The following is a 20,561-nucleotide window of genomic DNA, read 5'->3' on the forward strand; positions in this document are numbered from 1 at the left end:
AGCATTCATATTAGAACACTCTAGCAGACTCTTTTAATCAAATGGAGCAGGGGTCAGGCACATGTATAGGTGTCCCTAGAATGTCTTATGTAATGTATTAATGCAATATTCACTTTTTCATCAGGAAAAAAAAAATATTTTTTTTAAATTTCTTGAATAGTTTTCCTCACATTTTCCTGAATTCCTTTTACAAAGCAACTACTGTCAATAGACCACAAAGGGCCAGAGATCAGGCATCTAGTTTAGCCGTTACATTGAGTTTATAGTCTGTCTCCTGCAAAAGGAAACTATTACTCCAACTTTGCAGCATAGAGATGATGTAAAAATGGTCTAGCGTAGGGGTGGGCAAAATGTGGCCTGCGGGCCTCATGCAGCCCACCAGGCCATTTCATCCGGCCCGTGGGACCCCTAAAAAATTTAGAAAATTTAATATTTATCTGCCCCTGGCTGCCTGTCATGTGGCTCTCAATGGCTTGCCAAAACTCAGTAAGCGGCCCTTCACCCAAAATAATTGCCTGCCCCTGGTCTAGCAGAACCTAGGCTGGCCTTGATAACTTGCTTAATATAAAGGAGGATGTTTCAGGTGCTAGACCTGAGGAACTGTAGAGAACAATGAAAACAAATTTAGGTGTCTCCCCATGGCCATTGTGGGTATTAAACTGTGCTCCATAAGGGTTTCCTCCTTATCAAGTTCTAACATTGTTGCAAAAAAAAAAAAAAAAAGAGAGAGACCATTTAAAACAATATATTAGGTTTTATTCAATAAGTTTCCAATATTTGCCTGAAGTTCTAATTTGTATATTTATTTCTCTAGAAATAATGCTTTATCATATTAACCTTTAAATCCTGATGGATCCCAAAAATAATCTTTAGAAGAAACTGAGCATACTTAAGACATCTGGATATTACACCTACCACAAACAGGTGGCAGATAAATCAAGGATTTTTAGTGGTTAAATAAATGTTTTTTTCTCAGTCTCTCAAAATCATTGTCACCAAAGAAACAATGATGTAAATAATCCAAATTCTTCTATTACATTTAGGCAAATGTTCACAAGGCACTCAACTGTTAAGCCCATTAAATGAGGCAAATACTATTTAAAAACCAAATAAATAATGTTCCCTATGGTTGCCTAAATGGAAGATTCTCACATAGAAGAAGAAAAAACAAGTTTGAAGAATTATATGGAAACTTTTTAAAATAATTGGAAAGGCAATGACATTGCAATGTCTTTTGAAATTGTATTATAACTTTCCACATGATTTAGGTAGGTTATAGTAGCATGGAAAAGACTGAAAGACAAAATAGCAGTTGTGATTTTATAGCACAAGACAAAATTTAGTTGGAGTACATCTTTTAGCTATGATCCCTGTATCATTTGCCAATTTGGTCATGATAAAAATTATTTGTTCCATCAATGGAGATGCTTGAGTATTTTTTTTTTTTTTTTTGAGTCACTGGAACACATGATCCAAGTGACTTCAGCGTGACAGTTTTACTTCATGTACTCTGCATTATTGTAGTTATTGTGCCATTGAAAGCCTATTTGAATAGGTTTCTCTGCTTGTGATATTTATTTTGTATCAACAGTTGTCATGGTCAAGAGCAGTTTTCAAACAGTCAGTTGGAGCTTCATAGTAATTTGGAGAGACAAGTCATCTGGAATTCAGGGCTACTGAATCACTCAACAATGATGTCTAGTCTTGGTTTTATTTTTGAGCTCCTGTCTTCTTTTTTCTGTCCTCTTTTTTGTTGACCTGTGCTTTCTTAGCTCACTGCATTCCAAGAAGAAAGCTAATTTTATATTGTTTGAGTAATGTTAAATTTTACATCTAAGCCTCCTTTCCCCCCCTAATTCTCCAAATTTCCCTCTGCCTTCTGGCTCTTATGCAGTAGTCTTCAGCTTCTTTCTCAGTTCTCCTGGAATATGTTGTCTTCCTTCTTTCTCAAATGCTTCTTACAACAACATAATTCCCCTTTGCTCTTAGCAGTTTCTGACCCTCAAGGCCATGTATGTTTGGTGATTTCCCTAGGCAGTAGTGAGGTGGGATAGTAGGATACCTGTCAACTCTCAGGAAGCTGGGGTAGCCAAAGCTGCTCTTATTGCACTTCCTTGGAGAGTGTGTAGCAGCAGATCTTCTTCTCGCTGCTTCAGTACAACTCCTTATTCCTCTTTGCTCTTTTTGTCACCACTTTGCTGTCATCTCCTGTTGCACGGTTCTAAATAATGTTGCACGGTTCTGCAGAATTGAGAGCAACAGAGCGCTGACAGCATATGAGAACAATCAGTCTCTCTGGGCAGCAAACTTCTAGCCTATAACTCTCAAAATTGGACTTGGCCCATTATGCTGCACCCACAGTGTGTGAAATCTATGTCTCAAAGCAACAATGGTCTGCCTCTCTCCCTCACCACTGAGACTCAACCTTGTTCAACCTCTTACTACTACTACTACTACTCACTGTACATTCTTGCAGGCTGCTGATCACAATGAGAATATACCTAGTTCCTATGCTGTCAGCTTGGTAAGGCTGTGGTTGTCTTTTCCTCCCTTACCCCTGACTTGGGCTAAGTACAGACAGTCAAAAAGCCTGAAATTGACTCAATTCCATCTTTGTAGGTTAGTCTAAGCTGCAAAGATTTAACTGAGAAACAACTGGACACATTTACCTTTGGTTCAGGAAATGCAGCCACATGCCTGCAGTAGCTATGGCCAGAAGCCAGGGAGCACCAGAGCATGGCTCTGGCATTTCCTGCTGCCCCTGAGGTCTCTGGGATTTTTTTTTCATAGACTTTAGGGCTGAAAGGGACCTCAGAAGATCATTGAGTCCAGCCACCTGCCCCAAGGGCAGGAAGTCAGCTGAGGTCACAGGATCCTAGTGATATATGTCCAATTGCCTCTTAAAGGAGTCCAGAGTAGGTGCTTGCACCACCTCTGGAGGCAGTCTGTTCCAGGCCTTGGGGACTCGGACAGTAAAGAAGTTCTTCCTTATGTCCAGCCTGAAACAGTCTTGGAGAAGTTTATGACCGTTAGACCTTCTCATCCCATGGGGCGCTCTGGTGAATAGCTGTTCCCCTAGATCCTGATGTACACCCCTTATATACTTATAGTCCGCCACCAGGTCCCCCCTGAGCCTGCGCTTTTCCAGACTGAAGAGTCCCATAGCTCTCAGCCTCTCATCATAAGGCCTGTTTTCTTGCCCTCAGCATCACAGAAGCAGGACTCTGCAGGGTCGCTCATCACTTGCTCTTCATGCTTACAGGTACCTCTGGGATTTTAGTCCACAGTCACAGTTTGCAGTAACTTTCAATAAGTTTAGCAAGGCAGGGAAGCTCTGTACTCGGGGAAAAAGAGGATTTAACCCCACTCCCAGGCCCCAGCCCCCAGCCAGGGTTTGCCTGGTGGGGGCAGTCCTTGCTTCTCTCTCTTCCCCCTTCCCCCACTCAACCCAACCCTTCTCTGCTGGAGCAGACAGCCTAGCTCAGCCCAGGGCTGGAAAGCATGCTGGGATCCTAGGGGACTCTGATTTAACGTGAACCAGGAAGGGGTCTGGGACAGAAGTTTCATTAACTGGTTTGACCCAAATCAGTTAAGTCTGATACTACATTCAACCAGGTTTATCTCAAACCAGTTTCAGCCATTTTGAAAATGGTTTGTGTGTACTGAACTTAAGTTCTGTTACAGGTTTAAACCAGTTTCTGATGACTTAAATTGGTTTATGTGTAACTTCTGTCTCTAGCTTTGCAGAGAGCTCATTTGGAGCTCCACACTCAGTGTTGCTGGCTAGGTGATGGCCAGACGCATGCTTTATGCTTGAAACGTGGTATTCTTGTTCATATTGTTCTTGTACCATAAAGGTAAGCAAGTCTTAGCTTTGGAACATGAGCTTTATCAAGTTTAGTTCCATGATTGCACACTCATGAATTTTAATGAATGAAATTGCTTTTTCTCATCTTCCATGCCTTGCTTACTCATTTGATTTGAAAACTTTAGCATCAATAAAGTAATTACAGGTGGTGCCATTTTGCTTTGCTCATGTAATATTTTAGTCCTCAAAGTTCTTACTAGTGAGGTGCCAAGAGGACAGATGGCTGTGTATGGCGCTTACTGTTTCCAGAGTACCTGCTTGGTAGGGCTGTGCGAAATGACACTGTTTCGTTTCGACTTTCATTTCGACATTTCGAAAGGACAATGTTTTGTTTCCAGTTTCATTTTGAAGTGCTGTTCTGTTTCACATTGTTGGAACTGTTTCGCTGTTTTGCTGTTTTGCCCATAGGCTATAATGGGGAAGCACAAAAGTGCCTAAAACTTCGTTATTTCCTGGCAGATATGGATGAAAACAGCAGGGATGGTAGCCCCTTCTGAGGGCATGAGGCCTGCCAAGTTTTAAGGAGATAGGTGCAGGGCTTTCTGGGAAACTGCACCTCAAGCTGCTGACAAGCAAAACTCATGACATGTGACTGTGTGTGCTCTTAAGGTGCAGCTGTTTTTCTGTCCCTTCCCTAGAGCAATGGGATTGGAAGGGACCTCAGGGAAGGATCACAGTCACTAGCCAGCTACATGGTCAATATCAGAGGGGTCCTTCCCTCCTCTTCCCCCTTCCTCTCCTTAGTTTCTGTTTCCCTCAAGCAAGCCCAGCTTTAAAACTTGAAACATTTTGAAACTTTTGAAATGTTTCGACTGCCCTTGTTTCGTTTCGAGTCTGCTCTGAAACCTTTCGTTTCATTTCAGTTCCACTGTTTTGAGCTCAAAATGAGTCAAAATAGTGTCAAAATGAAACACCTGGCAAAATTTTGAGCAGCCTACTGCTCAGTGGTTCATCTACATGGCAGAAATGGGTGATCTCAATGCCCCAGTTTGCAAGCATTCACAGGGCTTAGGTCACCCTAACAGTGGGGTGCCTTGTCTAAAGTTAGTTCACCTCAGAGATGAACCCAGCTACTTGCCACAGGCCTGGGGCTGGTCTGTTCTTACTTCCACAACCCTGACCAAGCTATTCCAAGCTAGATTGCGAATGCCAACCCCTCTCCCTGCCCCCTTTTACTTATGTCTGTCTGCCTGTGTCTCTCTGGGCAGGTGGCAAAGGCTTGTACTATGCCGCCTAATCTTGAATCCTGCAAATGCTTATTCACACTCTAATTTCACACACTGAGTCTTCTACACCAGGATGGCCTTTTCCCTTCTCTCTGCTGTGGCATTGTGATCGATTCCTATTAAATATTCCCATCAAAGATCAATGTGGGTAATTATAGCATTTCAGCCATTATGGCCCTCTCTGATGTTAATTAATCTACTTCAGTAAAAAGGCTTTTAAATAGATCATTAGCAGTCTAATGAACAAAGGGGACCTCAGCAGAGAAGAGACCAGAATAGGATGCTGCTACTGGTATGACCCACCTCTGCACTTCTGGTCAGGCAGGCAGAGAATATGGCAGTTTGCAGACTGCAGTCTTCTTTGGGCAAACTGACTGGGAAAAGTATGAAGTCTGTTTCTTCAGCCTCAGGTCTATTGTCCTGAAACAAATGTTGGTGGTAGATGGAAAAAAATGTTTTTCTTGAATGTTTGCATGAGCAACATTTTTCAAACACAAACGTTTCCAAGAAAGGAAATGGAAAATCAGTGCAAACTTGTCAAAGTGCAATTAATTGTTTGATTTCCCCATTAATATACCATCTTGACTTAATAGGGCTTCATGCCTTCTTGATTTCAAAAGATTTCTTTCGAAATGCATGTCTGGCTTCAAGTTGCTACCCAGCTTTTCAAAAACCACTTTAATAAAATATGTGTAGTTAATCCCACTTTAAATTGCTTGGAGTTAAGGATGGCAAACAAATAAGTATTTGTAAAAAAAAAAAAAAAATCTTAGGGATATCCTACATTTATATTACTGTATTAATAAATCAGTACAAAATCAAATGTTTTGATGTAGTAAAAATTTGCCTCGGGCATTAGTTTCCTGCATATTCACAATCTGTGTCTACATTCAGATTAATTTAAAATAAATCTTCTGGATAGATTTTTAAAAACTGGGGAAACCAGTAAAGTCTCTTTTCCTTACTAACAAGTTCTACTCTCTTCATGCACGGATGGCTACTCCTGGTTGGTGGGTAACCATTTACAAGGGGCCTCTCTCAAAATATCAGTGGTGCTCCCTCCTAGAAAGAAACTGTGTTTCAATAGTTCAAATGATAGTCATGATAGAGAACCTGAATAAATTGTTCCTAAAATGGAACCATAGTTTATGGTCTGTCCTTGCTCTTGAAACTTATTTTTTATATTTGGCCAGGTTTTTAAATCCAATCCAAGTGCATTTTTTCATTTAGGGCAGTACATTTTCTCTGTGCAGACTCTGATTTGGCACATGCCAGATATAGTGAGGTTCATGGAGGTTGCTACTACAGGCTAGAATTCCTCATTGAGAAGGACCCAGAAATCTGTGGCTTCAGGGAATCTGAAAAGAGAAATATTGAAAATAAAGATTAAAATTGCTCATTGTGCTAGAAGTACCACTTCTGTTTTGCCCTTTGAGACTCAAAACCCTGGTTCATTAATGTATGTAAGCACGCGTTGTGGCCAAAGAAAATTATTCCTTGCTATTATAGTTGGCAAAAGGTGCTGGACATTGTTTCCAGAGCTGGAGGAAGCCGTACATGGAAAAAAAGCATGCTAAAAAAAATGTCTTTTTTTCTCTGGAATGTTTGACTTTTTTTTTTTGCTCTGGGCTGTGACCAGCTGTACATCCTAGCCCAGAGCATCATCTTGTCTATAAATATTTAGTGTATGTTTTGTTAGTGTAGTAACCCTGAAAAATAATGCGTCAGTAGTCTACTTCACATGCAGCTTTTGTTTTTAATCCAGAAATAGAGGGATAGGGGGATATATTACCAAAACGTGTTTTACATTTACATTACTTTTTAATGACACTGTGCATTATATTAAATTACATGGCTAGATCACAAATAGAGGAAGTGATGCCCCCAGTTTTACTGTCTGTTAAGAAAGCTCTCAGATTTCCTGCCTTAGCAGATTCTATGCATTATGTCTAATTAGGCATAGCTTACATAGTTATATGCTAGTTTACTTGCCATTCATCATGAGCCGAAGGTTGTATTTTAGGAATATGACATTTTTGTGAACTGTTTTAATTACTTTGTTTCTTTTTTCTTCCTTTCTCTTAAGATATTAGGGCAGTTGGGCTAAAAAAGGGGATGTTCTTCAACCCTGATCCTTACCTAAAGATGTCGATTCAACCAGGGAAGAAAAGTACATTCCCTACGTTTGCCCATCATGGTCAGGAAAGACGGTCTACTATCATCAGTAACACAACTAATCCTGTTTGGCACAGAGAGGTAACGTGCCTTTTCTAGAATTCCTTCTGCCTGCTGGTGCAATAGTTCAACCAAGTAGTTGTTTCTTTTTATGTTTTGGTCCTGTCTGATGCTATGAGCTATTTTTGCAGCTGATTATTTAAATGTACTTAGCTATTGTTGTAGTTGCAGGAACCCTGTTGTTGGGTAGGAACAGTTGCCTTTTATAATATGTTTGAACCATACTGCTGTGAGCAGCTCATTCCCTCGGCTGCTGGCAAGATTTGGAATCACTCAGTAGTCCTGTGGATTCCTTGAAATAAAGGACTAAATTAATTAGAATGGATTATATGGTGTGAGGATACTTAAGACACAGTAAGTGAGCATTCATGTTTTGACTTAGCTTGGGCAGTGATTCCAGCTATTGTTCATTGAGAAATGCTCCTCTCTGCAGCTTGTAGCAACTGGCAAGTTTACAGATTGATTTATTGTCAGGCAGAGGGGATGCTCTTTAAAGTACATGGTTCCTGTAGAAGGATTAATCAAGGGAGGAATTATAGCACCATCTAGCAAGAGGAAGACAGCTTGACAAAAGCTGGCTTTTCGAATTTATTTCACTTGTGTCAGAGCAGACACTGAAACAACTCTGTCTTTAACAAGTGCAGAATGGCAAAACTGTGTCAAAAAGAAAATCTTAAGTGAGAAATAATATTTAAGTTAATACCTTTTAGTAACCAAAACCTGGACCTGTTAGATGGCCATTTGGTAGCTCTTGTGAAACAAGTTGATGGGCTGAATCTGCTTTCCACTAGGTATGTGCCCCCACTATATTTGGTATCTGAGTGTTAACAGAGTCAAAGCTACAAGGGGTGTGGATAATCTTGTCAGAGAACATAGCTGAAATAAGGTTGCAGTAAACTGGAACAAGGTGCAGTGGTTGTCAGAGTATGATCAATGACAAAACTGTCTATTTTCTGGATAAATAATACACATTTCCATCAGTGATACCAATCTAACATCTTTAATAGATACACAGATACACTTTAACAGATATGCTTTAACAGAGTCCACTTGCTGCTGAGTTCAAAGTAAGAGGTTTAGCTACTAAAGACACCCCTACACTGCCTCCAGACCACTCTAGGAAGCACTGCAATAGAATACAATATGCCTACTTCCCCCATGCTACCCCCTGAAACAAATGCAATGTAGCTGCCTTAGTATGGTACTTGGTATATAGTGATAACTACACCTGAGCTAGTTCACTGGGTGCACGCCAATATTATTGTAAACAGCCTTATAAACATCCTTATTAAGGTGCACACAAGCCGAGTGTACCATGTTCCACTGTAGCACTCCCAAACATGATCCAGAAATGTTGTAGACATACTTTTACTACATGCACTTTCCTTTATTTCTAATAAAAAGTAGTCGAGTTTTTCTTTTATTCCCTTGCCCTCTAGTTGCTTGCTTTTGCAGCTTTTATCAAAGTGATAATGTTCACTGGAGAATATATTATGTCAGCATGCCTTTAACTGATATGTTCTTCTCTGTAACAAGATACTGATAATACCCTTATAAAATTATAATGCACATGCTGCACTGTATTGTATGTGGTGCAGAATTGATTCCTTCCTTCCCTTAGGAAATTTGCAATTTTATTATAGCAAACTGATAGTGACGGCACTTAAGTTCTGTCCATCACAGGAAAGCTTGATCCTGATGATAGACTGGGTGAGACAATGGTTTTCTATTCTGTATGCTAATCAGACACATTCAACAATTCAAGTCAGATGAAGCTGTAGTGGAACATCTAGGTTTTGTTCCCTATTGACATTTATTTAGCCATAGAAGTATACTGTGTTTTAGGTATTCTGGTCAGATTGTCACTTGTATTGAAAATCCCAAGGGTGAAGGCTAATGGATGTTTAAATAGATGATGTAAGCTGTTCCTGAGCAGGTAACTGATGCTTTATCAAATTGTCATTTGATGAGTGAAACATTATAGTGATATAGAAAAAAAATACAGTTTATTCTTTCTGAAGGGAAATAAGGAATAACTTTATTATCTTGGCATAATTTTGTAATATAGAAACGGATGTAATCAGCAATAATTATCTCTTTGTGTTGCCAGGTGGTGGTGTAAATATCCATTCTTGTTGAACAGAGGTATCCTGATAGCCTGTCAAATCTGTTATTTCTTTGCAGAAATATTCTTTTGTTGCACTTCTAACAGATGTCTTGGAGATTGAAATTAAAGACAAATTTGCCAAGAGTCGTCCTATCATCAAGCGCTTTCTTGGGAAGTTAACCATCCCAGTCCAGAGGCTATTGGAGAGACATGCAATAGGGTAAATCATAAAACTAACAGTAAACAAAACAAAGCATTATATTAGTCAGGAGGATCACTACCTGTGATATAGTCACAAACCAATTTTTCCATGACTAATTTTGATCAAATACCATAGACTTGCCATAGCAGGAAGTTAACCTTTTTTCAGTCTTATAATAGAATATGTTCTCATTTCTTAGCTTTTTATATTAATTTGACTCTGTGTGATTTGCCTATAATTTATTTTCTGTGCATCAAAGGTGTTAACTTGTTGCTAGTACGTCAAAGAGTAATAAGGCAGTTAGTTATTTAAAGCAATGGAGTTGAATACAAATATTTAGAACAAGCAGATTTTTTTTTTTATACAATACAAGCATTTCTAATCATCACTTAAAGAAATTTAACATTGATTTAACTAATTGGGTAGAACTGAAAGGTTTATGTAGGTTCTTTTTCTGAGTGTAATGCTGTAACATTGAAATTTGATGGGCCCCAAAATTAATCTACTGTGTCATTGAAAGTTTTTTTTGACAATCTCCTTAGATTTCTGTACTATTTTAAAGATGCAAAACCATTTAAAATGATGTCCTAAAAGGTTCTTTTGGCCTAAAGTGACTATTAGTATTGACCAAATTATTATCAAATCTTGTTTGTGCTCAGAGTACAACGCGCTATGACAAAAGCTCTAGAATTCGGTAGTCAGAAAATGAAGGAAGGATGAAAGCCAGAGGTGTCGGTCAGAAAACTTGAGCTTCATGTGAGTCAGCTGAAAGTGACTGTCGTTTGGCAGTGGGCCTGCTCTACGTATAGTAGTATATGCAGTGAATAAAATATAAATGTATGAAAAAATTCTGTATAGTATTTATTTTATCAGGATCCTAAATGTTCATATAGTAAATTAAGTGGTCATAAAACAAGATGACAACATCTGTCATCTGAACATAAGAGAGGAGCTGAACTGTAAAGCATGTTTTGTATAGGGCCACTGAAGCCTATGCGAGTCCTTTCATTGACCTCAAGTAGGCATTGGATGAGATGCCATTGAAATTCTTGAAAAGAACAAGGCAGTGTCATTGTGCTTCTGCACAACAGCTAACATGCAGCTCCCTTTTCAAAAATATTTCCACCAAATATGTAGCAACTTGTATTCATAGAGCAAAGCAAATTCAGGTTGAAAGTAGTTTTCATCTTTAAGCTTCATAAGTAGTGGGTACGCATGTAAGTTAAAAAAAGAAAAAAAAGATGATGTTTGAATAATAGCAAAATTTTGATGGTGCTTCTGTTGACTAAATATATTTAAAACGGGTTTGTTCATACACTTTATAATAGTATCAAAAGTAGCCCAGGTACATGTAAGGGACTTTCCTAAGAAATGCTAAGTTGAAACAATTTGATTGTCTAATTCAGCATTTCCCAAACTGTGGACAACCATGGCGGGGATGCAGCTAGTTCTTGGGTCAACAGGGATGGGACACATGCGAATCATGGTGCCAGTTAGCAGCTGCCCCTTACTTCAGCCACTGACACACCCCAACTTCAGCCACTACTGCTGCTTTTCCCACAGGCAGTTCCCCTCACCAGCAATTGTCACTGACTGCCAGAGAGGGAAGAATCAGTAACAATCAGTAGTGGGGTAACCAGTAGGGAGGTAAGCAAAGACAAGATGGCAAGCCTAAGTACAGGGCTGCATGACTCTTTTGGTGGGGCATAAACCCACAAGGTTTGCAAAACACTGTTCTAATTATCATTTTGAACTGCTATGTTTGTTTAGCACAGTAGTTTGATTCAGATTTGATTAAAACTGAGTTTAAATAAAAGATGAGATAATGCGGTAAGTGTTTTTTGCTTGTTAAATTTGCACACTGATGAACAAGTGAACCATTGGCAAATTTCAGAGCTCTGCTCTGTGTGTTTATTTGCATAGTAACACCAAAATGTTCTAGCTACACTATTTTGTAGTTGTGTGAAGTCTGGCAACTACCTACATTTGTTGTGTTTATCTGTACGTACAGACATCTTTTCTGTACATTTTGCAAGCAAAAATTTTGGAGAACATTTTTGGTTTTAGCCTCCGAACTTGCAACTAAAATATCTCAGAATCTTTGAGGGAGGGAGAAGATTATGGAATATGCATATATGTAAGAATTATATAAGTAAATATTCAATTTAGTTCACTGAAAAATTAATGCTGATATTTTGTCCACTTATCAAGGAGGATGATGTTGTTTATTTGTAATGCAGTAGTGTCCAGGGGCACCAATCAGTGATCATGGCCCAGCCTCTTCCTCAGAAATCTTACAAAGTAGGTCATGATGCATAAATTAGATGAAACAGACTGAACAGAAAAGATCTACAACATAACATTAAAGTACAAAGTACCCTAATTATAGAAAAACTAGGCATGATTTTTTTGACAGGCAATTAAGATGTAATCTCTTTTAACCTCCTCGTCATGACAACAAGCGGGGAAGATGTGGATATTATTTTCTGTAATAATTTTAAAAAATCAACTTTAAAAAATGCATAAGTTCAAGTACTGAAGCCTGGGCCATGTATGCTATTGGCTTTTTGGCTTTGTTAGCGACTCAATTTTATTTTGTATTTTTCTTTCACGAATACAGAGTTGTGCTATTTACTTGGTTTATGTAAAGCTTCATCCTCATTACACCATAGGAATACATGTAACCAAATTTTCACTGATCTTTATAGTCCATTTGAATGCAGAATAAAAGTCCATTTTGAAACTTTAATAACTATAATCATGCAATCTTTCAGTTCTAAACCTGTGTCTATGCATATTGGTTAGTTTTGAGGGATGCTACTGTTAATTCACTACAATACAGGCTAAAGTCTAGGAGCTGCTAGTCTGTAAACAGGTTGTGTTAATTTTGTCCTTCGTTTCACTTAGAGTTAGCCTCAGTTTCAGATATTGCTGCGGCTGAATGAGTACAAACCCTTCATATAGACAAAGGCAACCAAGATTTGCACAAGTGGAGCATACTCTCATTTCAGATGGGGTATTACACTGTTTTTTTATACCTATGTGACCTAGATTTATGTTGTCTGTCTCAATGAATAACTCATAATTTAATCTTGCTGTAATATGGTAGAGGAAGACAGACAAATCCATTGAAGGTGCTTTCTTACCCGAAAAGCATTTTCCTGGGAATTAACTATTTTGGCCATTTTCCTGATTAAATCTTAAGGTCCTGATTCACTATTATATCATACTATTATGTTTACTGTTGTAAGCACAGAGGACTACAGGGCTGAAATAAGTTCGTTTGTAAATCTAATTAATTAATCCTTTTCAATGAAAATCCTTAATTATTAACTTAGTCTATTTTCTATCAAATGTCTAACAGTGCATTAAATGACATATTGCCCAAAGGTATATATCTTTTTTTTTTCTGATTACACTTTCTGATATGTTCCAATGAATTGTATAAGTTGAGGTTTTTTGTGGAATGTATCAAATATATGTACATTGTACTTTTGCTATTGAGCAAAACTTTCTTTATTTTCAATTTACGTGGCCTTGGTTCTGGCTTGAACAGCACACAGAAATATTTCATTTTTTTACGTTGGAGAAGCAGTTTCATAGAAAACCATAACTAGTTCATTTTCCCCCTTATAGTAGTAATGCTGCTTTTGAGTCAGGGAAATAAGAGTGCTCAGAGCCTGGAACTTGCCATTCTTTAAATAAGTTGTGTTAGTTTAGGTCTCATCTGGATTTAGAGTGAGCCCCAATTCTAGCAGTCAGATAGCTTCATCAGTACCCGGCATATGAAAAGGGGGTTGCAGATGGCGAGGTGCATCATCACATATGAAATAACATGTATTTTTCTCCAGTTAAAAATAAACTAGGAGCTTTACTACTATGCTAGGGGCCCAGGGCAATGTTGAATTAAAACAAATATAATTTCACTGGAATGAGTTGGAAACAATTTTAGGACTAAAGTGGGAGCTATTACTAAGAGCAGCTAACAGAAAGCAGAATTAAAGAACAAAGGTTAGGTTGATTAGTGGAACATTAAGACCATTATAAAGAAGAGTGGGTCATTAACACCTGTGGAAGGAAGAGTTCAGAAGGGATCAGCTAGATTATAATGAGCCATGAAGTCAATTGACTCCCCCAGTACTGCCTGACTAGAAATGCTGCTGCCACTGCCAAGCACTTGGTTTTAAACTTTGGGTGGAGCAGGAATCAAAGGATTTGCCCCCTGACCCTGCATATCTGTGTACAAAAATTGCCAGTTGGGAATTTTGTATAGCTGTTGTGGAGAATAGTGGCTGACTGAACACACAGCAGAAGTGGTTTGTTTCATGGCCTGCTCTCCTAGGCATTAAAGCTGTGACCCTTACAGCTCCAGCCCATATATACTGGGTCAAATTGCTGAAGCAATGTTGAGCACAAACTGCTGAGCAATGCTGAGCACAAACTGTAGGAGACAGTCAAAACTCCCAGCCCCGTTCCACTTCCCTCTACCTGGCAAAGGAGGCTTGATTGGGTTTAGCAGTGTAATAGAGCTGCAGCACCAGCAGTGGAGTATTCCAGTTGGCATTTTGGTGGATAAAGTAGCCAGGGGGTGACCACTTTAATTTAGACCTTGTCTACACAAGGTATTTTGCTATAACCTAAAGTTTGAATTTAAACCCCTATGGTTTTGCCAGTAGAATTTATCCTGTGAGTCCTCTTTTATTCCAGTATGCAGGTGGCCTTTTTAATTTCTTTTTTGCCTACTATCACTTAGGAAGAGATTAAAGCTAAGCTATTTATACCACTACAGAGTGCCCTCATGGGGAGTTATACCCATGTACCTGTACTGACATAAGTGATAAAACTGTCCTATGTTGACATGCCAATGCATGGGCTCTCTGAATTATGCTGGAGGAGACTGTGGACTGACTTTTGGATGCTTATTGGAGTACATTGGACAGAATCTCATCTTTTGTCTCAGTAAAACAATTAACCCATGTTTGAGTCTCAGTGAAATCTCTGATTTAGAATAGGTTTAACATTAATCCCATGCATTAAGAACTGTGCTTAAATTGGTTCCTGGTCAGCACTAGCTTAAAGTTAGGTGTGCATCTAAGTGCTTTTTTAACTTGGGCCTAACAAAATGAATATTTCTAGCATTTATCTTTCAAGTAATGAAATAATTGATTTTTTTTTTTGTAAACTTAGACATTTTAAAAATATTTTTTCCTTTAAAATGTTCTCCCTTTCAAAATTCTGAAAAGATTTACGGAGGATGAAAGCTGCTGGTACATGATTGCTACTTGGAAACAGTAGTTTGTTCCACTGTTTTACATGATGGTTATTAGTTTTTCAGGAAGTGCATGGTATTTGTGCATCTCTACAAGGTAGTAGATGAGGCCCATTTCTATGAATTCATGGCTAAAACATTTGATTGCATTATGTCTCGCTGACATGAACATGACAGATTAAAACTTTGACAGTTAAAAACAGGATGGTAAAAAATCTAGAGAACTATTTAACTTTTGTGAATATACATACATGCATACACACACATTTTCTCTTTACAGAGACCAAATTCTCAGCTACAATCTTGGCAGAAGGCTCCCAGCTGACCATGTAAGTGGGTATCTGCAGTTCAAAGTGGAGATTACATCTTCTATTCATGAAGGTGAGGTTTACAAAAGGACCTGTGTTTTCAGATGGTCAGTTAGAAAAAAAAAAAGTCATTATTTACTATGCTTGCCTATTACTCTCTTTTTTTGTATACAGTGATCGTTGAAAGGAAAGATGTTGTTTTAGATAGTTCAAACGCCAGTTTTGAGATGCTGTCTATTTTTATTTATTTCTTTTTCTCTCACTGTGTTATCTTTTTTTAAATGTACTTCGGTGCTCTTAGCTTGCCTCTCATCCAATTCATTTGCAATTTCTTTATTAGTAGATGCCAAGTTATCTTAGTGTATTAGTGTATTACTGATCTATCTAGTATAAGCCTTAGTTTGGCATTACTGCACCTATCGACTTCTTGCTTGCATAATGCCCTGTGGCAGGGCACTGTTTGTGCCTGCCACTGCAAGGGCCTGGAGCTGGCAGCTGCCGGGTGCCTGATGAGCGCAGCCATTTTGAACCGAGGGCAGCCCATGTAAGCAGGACAGTTCTGCTGCTGGGGGCCAGGCAACAATATTGCCTGGCCGGAGGGCTGCTGGTATCATCTGGAGGTAAGGGAGGAGCTGTAGGGGAAGGATAGGAGGCTGCTGGTCCTGGGTACGACCTAAAACACTGCACCCTGCTGAGAGTGGGTGGCCTGGTGGAGCTCCCAGTGGTGCGGGAGCCCCCAGGAAATACCAGGCCAGTTACCACCCCGGTGAAAGGCGGGTCGGGGCCCCTAACCCCTTGCCTCTACAACTGGGTGGGTTACCCCTTTGTTTGGAGGGCCTGGAGGGTGGACCCCTGGAGAGAGAGAAAAGGCCATAGACTCAGGCCTGCCTGGACTTTCCCTGACTGGTCCATGCTGGGGCCAGGACCGGAAGGGTCGAAGGGCTGTGGGGGGGGCCACCGTGAGGAACGCCCAAGAGCCGAGGGCCTGGGGTTCCGGCTGGCCTGGAGATGGGCCGGGGCTAGTGAGCTGAAGGTCCCGGGGGGACCACACCTGGAAGGGGAAGCAGTTCAGGGAGCTATGCTGCCCAGTGTGAAGGCGAATGAAACTGCCTGAGGAGATGAATCCAGGTGGGGTTCAATTAGGAGGATTCTGGGGCCCAGTGTGGGGGCCGGTGATGATGATAACATTGAGATGCCATCTGCGAGGCTTGGGCTGCGGTGTAGGGGAGGAATGGAGCTGCAGATAGCACCTCCTGGCATCGGGGCAGGAAATGGGCAGCCTCCCACTTAATTACATCAATGAACTAATTAATTCCAATAAGGTGTGGCGGGTGAGAAGGCGGGCGGTTAGCCCAGAAACAGGTGGGTGGGCCACAGTTAGATCGGCCCTGAGAAGGACCCCTGTTACATGCCCCCACCTTTGAAAGTAATATTCATTCCTAAACAATTGTTAGGATGAAATGTTTGATCTGTTTCCTCTTTCATTACATTCTATATCATGTCCTAAAAAACTCAGAAAAACAATATTCCACCTTAAAATGCTTATTGCAATACCCTAGAAAGCACCCACAGAACCTTTATCTAGATTTCCCTTCTTTAAAGGGAAAAATATTAAAGTGTATTCTACACAGAAGGTGATCTTTTTGTAGTTTGTGGCTTCTTCCTAAAATTTTGGGCACTGGTCATAATAGCCTGCCTATAAGAGAAAAATTGCAGTCGATGTCAGTGGCTGGCCCACTGTAGAGCCTCATCTTGGATATAGGAGTACAAACTTTAGAAAACTGTTTCTTATCTTCCATGTGGTGGTTGTCAGAGCAGTTTTTACAAGATTCTTGGCAAAGTGCTTGCATCTCTTAGAGCAGGGTGGATGCTTTGTGGTGATACTTCAGGTTTATTAGGTTCGCTTTACCCCACAAAGTAGATTAAATCCAAATTATTCATGATGGCCAATACTTTGCAGTTTTTTTTTTTAGAGTATGATATCATAGAAGCCTAGATAGAATTCACTGCAGTTTTTTCACTTAGCTATTTTGAATGAAGGTAATGCACAGCTTAACAGATGTATGTTTATATATCATTCATGTTATACAATGATGTTAGAATTAACCTGCTGGAGGCATCATGGATTTCAATTCCAGTCTTTGTGTTTTTAATGGCAGATGCTTCACCAGAAGCAGTTGGTACTTTGCTAGGAGTGAATTCCGTAAATGGAGATTTGGGAAGCCCCTCTGATGATGAGGACATGCCAGCCGGACATCATGACACACATCCAGTTTGTTCAAATGGTTCAGTTCTTGAGGAATCTTCTGGAGAGGCAATACCAAAGCATCATTTCAGGACTAGTACGGCTCTAGAAACAGACCAGGAGGAATTAACTTCTTCTACTTCAAGGTCATCACCTACCAGAGGTCGCCAGGACTCACTGAATGACTATCTGGATGCAATAGAACACAGCAGTCATCCGAGACCTGGAACATCTGGTGGCAGTGAGCGTTCACTTGGGGCCTCCCCAAAACTAAGAAGTAGCTTTCCCACTGACACAAGACTTAATGCTATGCTCCACATTGATTCAGATGAAGAGGAGCATGAGTTGCATCAAGATATGGGTTTTCAGTCTTCCTTGGAAGAAGAAGGTGGTTTAGTGATGCTTAATGGTGCTACAAGGAATGTTGAAGAACATTGTTCAAGTCACTCATCAAATCAGGTAATGCAGGGTTCAGCAGACAATGGAAAAGTTTTATCTTTTGAAACTCCTTTGCAGCCATCTGATGACCAGCAAGAGACTCTCCAAAGGCTTCCACCATCAGACGTGGCAATTGAAGGTGAAAACCAGCAAGACTGTCAAAATGAAGTGCCAGTAGACCAGGCTGGCATTGAATTGTGTGCCTGTCAGGAGGCAGAACAGCCTACTAGCAGTGCTGATACAGGAGCTATTGACTCTGCTGTTGGTAATAGAAGAGGTATTAGTGAAACAGAATCTATTGACCAAGGGTCTGAACCTTCTCAGGTGTCATCAGAAACTGAGCACAGTGACCCTGCTCGCACAGAGAGTGTTAGTGAGGCTAGTACTAGGCCAGAAGGGGAGAGTGATGTTGAAGGAGCAGACAGCTCTTGTAATGAAAGTGTGACCACACGGCTGTCGTCAGTTGAAACACGATGTTCATCTTTTGAAAGTGCCAGGTTTCCTGAGACTCCTGCCTTTTCATCTCAGGAAGAGGAGGAGGGTGCTTGTGCCACTCATGTGGCTAGAAGTGAGCCTGCTGCAGAAACACAGGAGACTATGCGCTGTCCTGGCTCTTTACCTGTAGTGAGATTACCAAGCACTCAAGAGGAGGTGCAGCTGGCTGAAGGAGGTAGTTTACAGGATGGAGAGGAAGCAGAAGAGATTTGGCAAAGAAGGAGGAGCCTGCAGGCTGCTGCTGCTGCTGCTGCTGCTGCAAGCAGCCAGTCCCAGGATGAAGAAACTGGAGATGCCCAGGAAGCTTGTGAGGGAGCAGCTGCACCAATTGAAGGAGCTACTGGAGGTAATGTCTGTAGGTAATAGACGACAACGCATTCATTAGCAGAGCTACTGAAAATACAGAATTAATACAAAATGAAAGAAAAATAAATCACAAAAATGTGAAGATCTCTTAAGACAGTTGTACTTCCTTGTTCCCATTCATATTTTTAAAATTTATTTTGGTTTTGAAAAAAACATTTTAGCATAAAAAATATCAGTTTTGAAACCAAAAATGTTATAGTTAGGGGGAAAATGTGCATATATTTCTGTGTTGAATGAAAATGTTAGTGGGTAAAAACAACAAAGCCTGAAAACTAGTACCTGAGAACTTGAGGGGTTTTTGTTTTGGGAGAAAGGGAAAAAGTATGCATAATAAAATATAAGAAGGATTCAGGATTTTTTTTATAAAAAGAATTGCATATCACTTTTAAAGCTAATTCTTCTTTGTGTTATAAATTCTTCCTTGTTCATTCATTATTAATAATAACCGGAAAAGCTAATTTAAGTCATGCTAGCTCCAAAAAAGGCACCAACCTAGTTGTAATTGTTCTTAAACACATGCTGCTTCTTCAGTGATGAACTGGGGATTTTTGGGAGCTCCTTGATAACATGTTACCATCATATTTTAGGATATTAGAGGTAATTTCTCTGACTCTCACGGAGTTGATCGTCCTCTGGACATTCCTGCAGTAAATCATTCCTGAAAGTTAAAGACTTAAGACAAGTATATCAAGTACTTCTGAAGAGCAGCTTTTGACTTTTGATTATATCAGATTGCACCAGATATCAGAGGAAATAATATCTCTCTGAATTCTACACAAAAGGAAAAATCCTGGTATTGTAAAAGTCAATGAGAGTTCTGCTGGCTTCAGCTGAGTCAGGGATTATGCAGGGATTTATTTTATGCATAGTTTCAACATACTGATGTATTTTTCAGCAACAAGGTGTAACAAGGTGTAAATATTTTCAGCAAAGTGTATTTAATAATTCAGGCTTGTTTGGGGTTGTCATGCGTAATAGTTATGGGTTTTTCTTTAATAGAGCAAACCTTTCTTTAGTAGTTTTCTTTATCCCTGTATATCAGAGCAAGCCTCACTCTTTAGTTAGAGACTGAAAAGTCTTATTATTGTGGGACACCTTGTTAAAATATAGTGAATATATCCTTGTAGTTTTATGTTTCAAGCACCAATGGCCAAGGTGCTCTATTTGAAGGTTTTACTTTATATTATTCCCTTGAAGTCAATAAAGATATGGCAGTGTACCTCAGGAAACAATTTGGCCTTGAGGTTATGGTATTTGGGTTTCTCTGGTAGTTTTACATGATCTATATGCTCTGAAAGAGGTAGATATGAGTTGGCATTCCTTCCTGAGATTTGAGATTGTAAGCAGAAGCCATAATCTCTGTTGTGCAATTCAGAGACAACTCAACAGAAAAAAACACAACTTCTTTATGTTTTAATTCTAGGTTCTCAAGCAAATGGCCACCAAGCTTTGAGGTCACTACCTTCGGTGCGTCAAGATGTCAGCCGATATCAAAGAGTGGATGAGGCTCTACCACCAAGTAAGTTTCCTTTTAACTTTAACCAAAGGGAGTTCAGGATATTAGCCACTCAACTTTTGAGGTCAAACTAAAAGATACCAGCTGAGGTGTTCCAAGTGAGAAGTAGGGAACAAGCATGTGAACTGCCTTTTCAGTGTCTGATCCAGATGAGTAGGGATGTGGGGTCATGTTCCATAGTTAGTATGCTGAAAGCTGTGATATACAGGTGAACCTTGCCATTCGTGGGGGATATGTTCTCGTATCCCCCACAAATGGCAAAATCCGTGAATAAGGCACTTCGTTC

The 20,561-nt window shown here is 39.8% G+C and overlaps 1 protein-coding gene across 4 annotated transcripts in view; it reads left to right on the forward strand.

Annotated features, from left to right (window-relative positions):
- The window catches only part of HECW2 (HECT, C2 and WW domain containing E3 ubiquitin protein ligase 2), a 330,879-nt gene that overhangs the window by 204,735 nt on the left and 105,583 nt on the right, over positions 1–20,561 (forward strand). For all 4 annotated transcript variants that reach the window (XM_019492110.2, XM_019492111.2, XM_059727232.1 and 1 more), the window contains 5 exons: positions 7,181–7,350; positions 9,514–9,656; positions 15,188–15,288; positions 17,375–18,739; positions 20,183–20,278. In XM_019492110.2, coding sequence (XP_019347655.1) covers positions 7,181–7,350; positions 9,514–9,656; positions 15,188–15,288; positions 17,375–18,739; positions 20,183–20,278 — 1,875 coding nt within the window. The remainder of the gene's footprint in view (positions 1–7,180; positions 7,351–9,513; positions 9,657–15,187; positions 15,289–17,374; positions 18,740–20,182; positions 20,279–20,561) is intronic.

Source organism: Alligator mississippiensis, chromosome 4 (assembly GCF_030867095.1).
Source record: "Alligator mississippiensis isolate rAllMis1 chromosome 4, rAllMis1, whole genome shotgun sequence".
In the NCBI taxonomy this organism is placed as follows: Eukaryota; Metazoa; Chordata; order Crocodylia; family Alligatoridae; genus Alligator; species Alligator mississippiensis.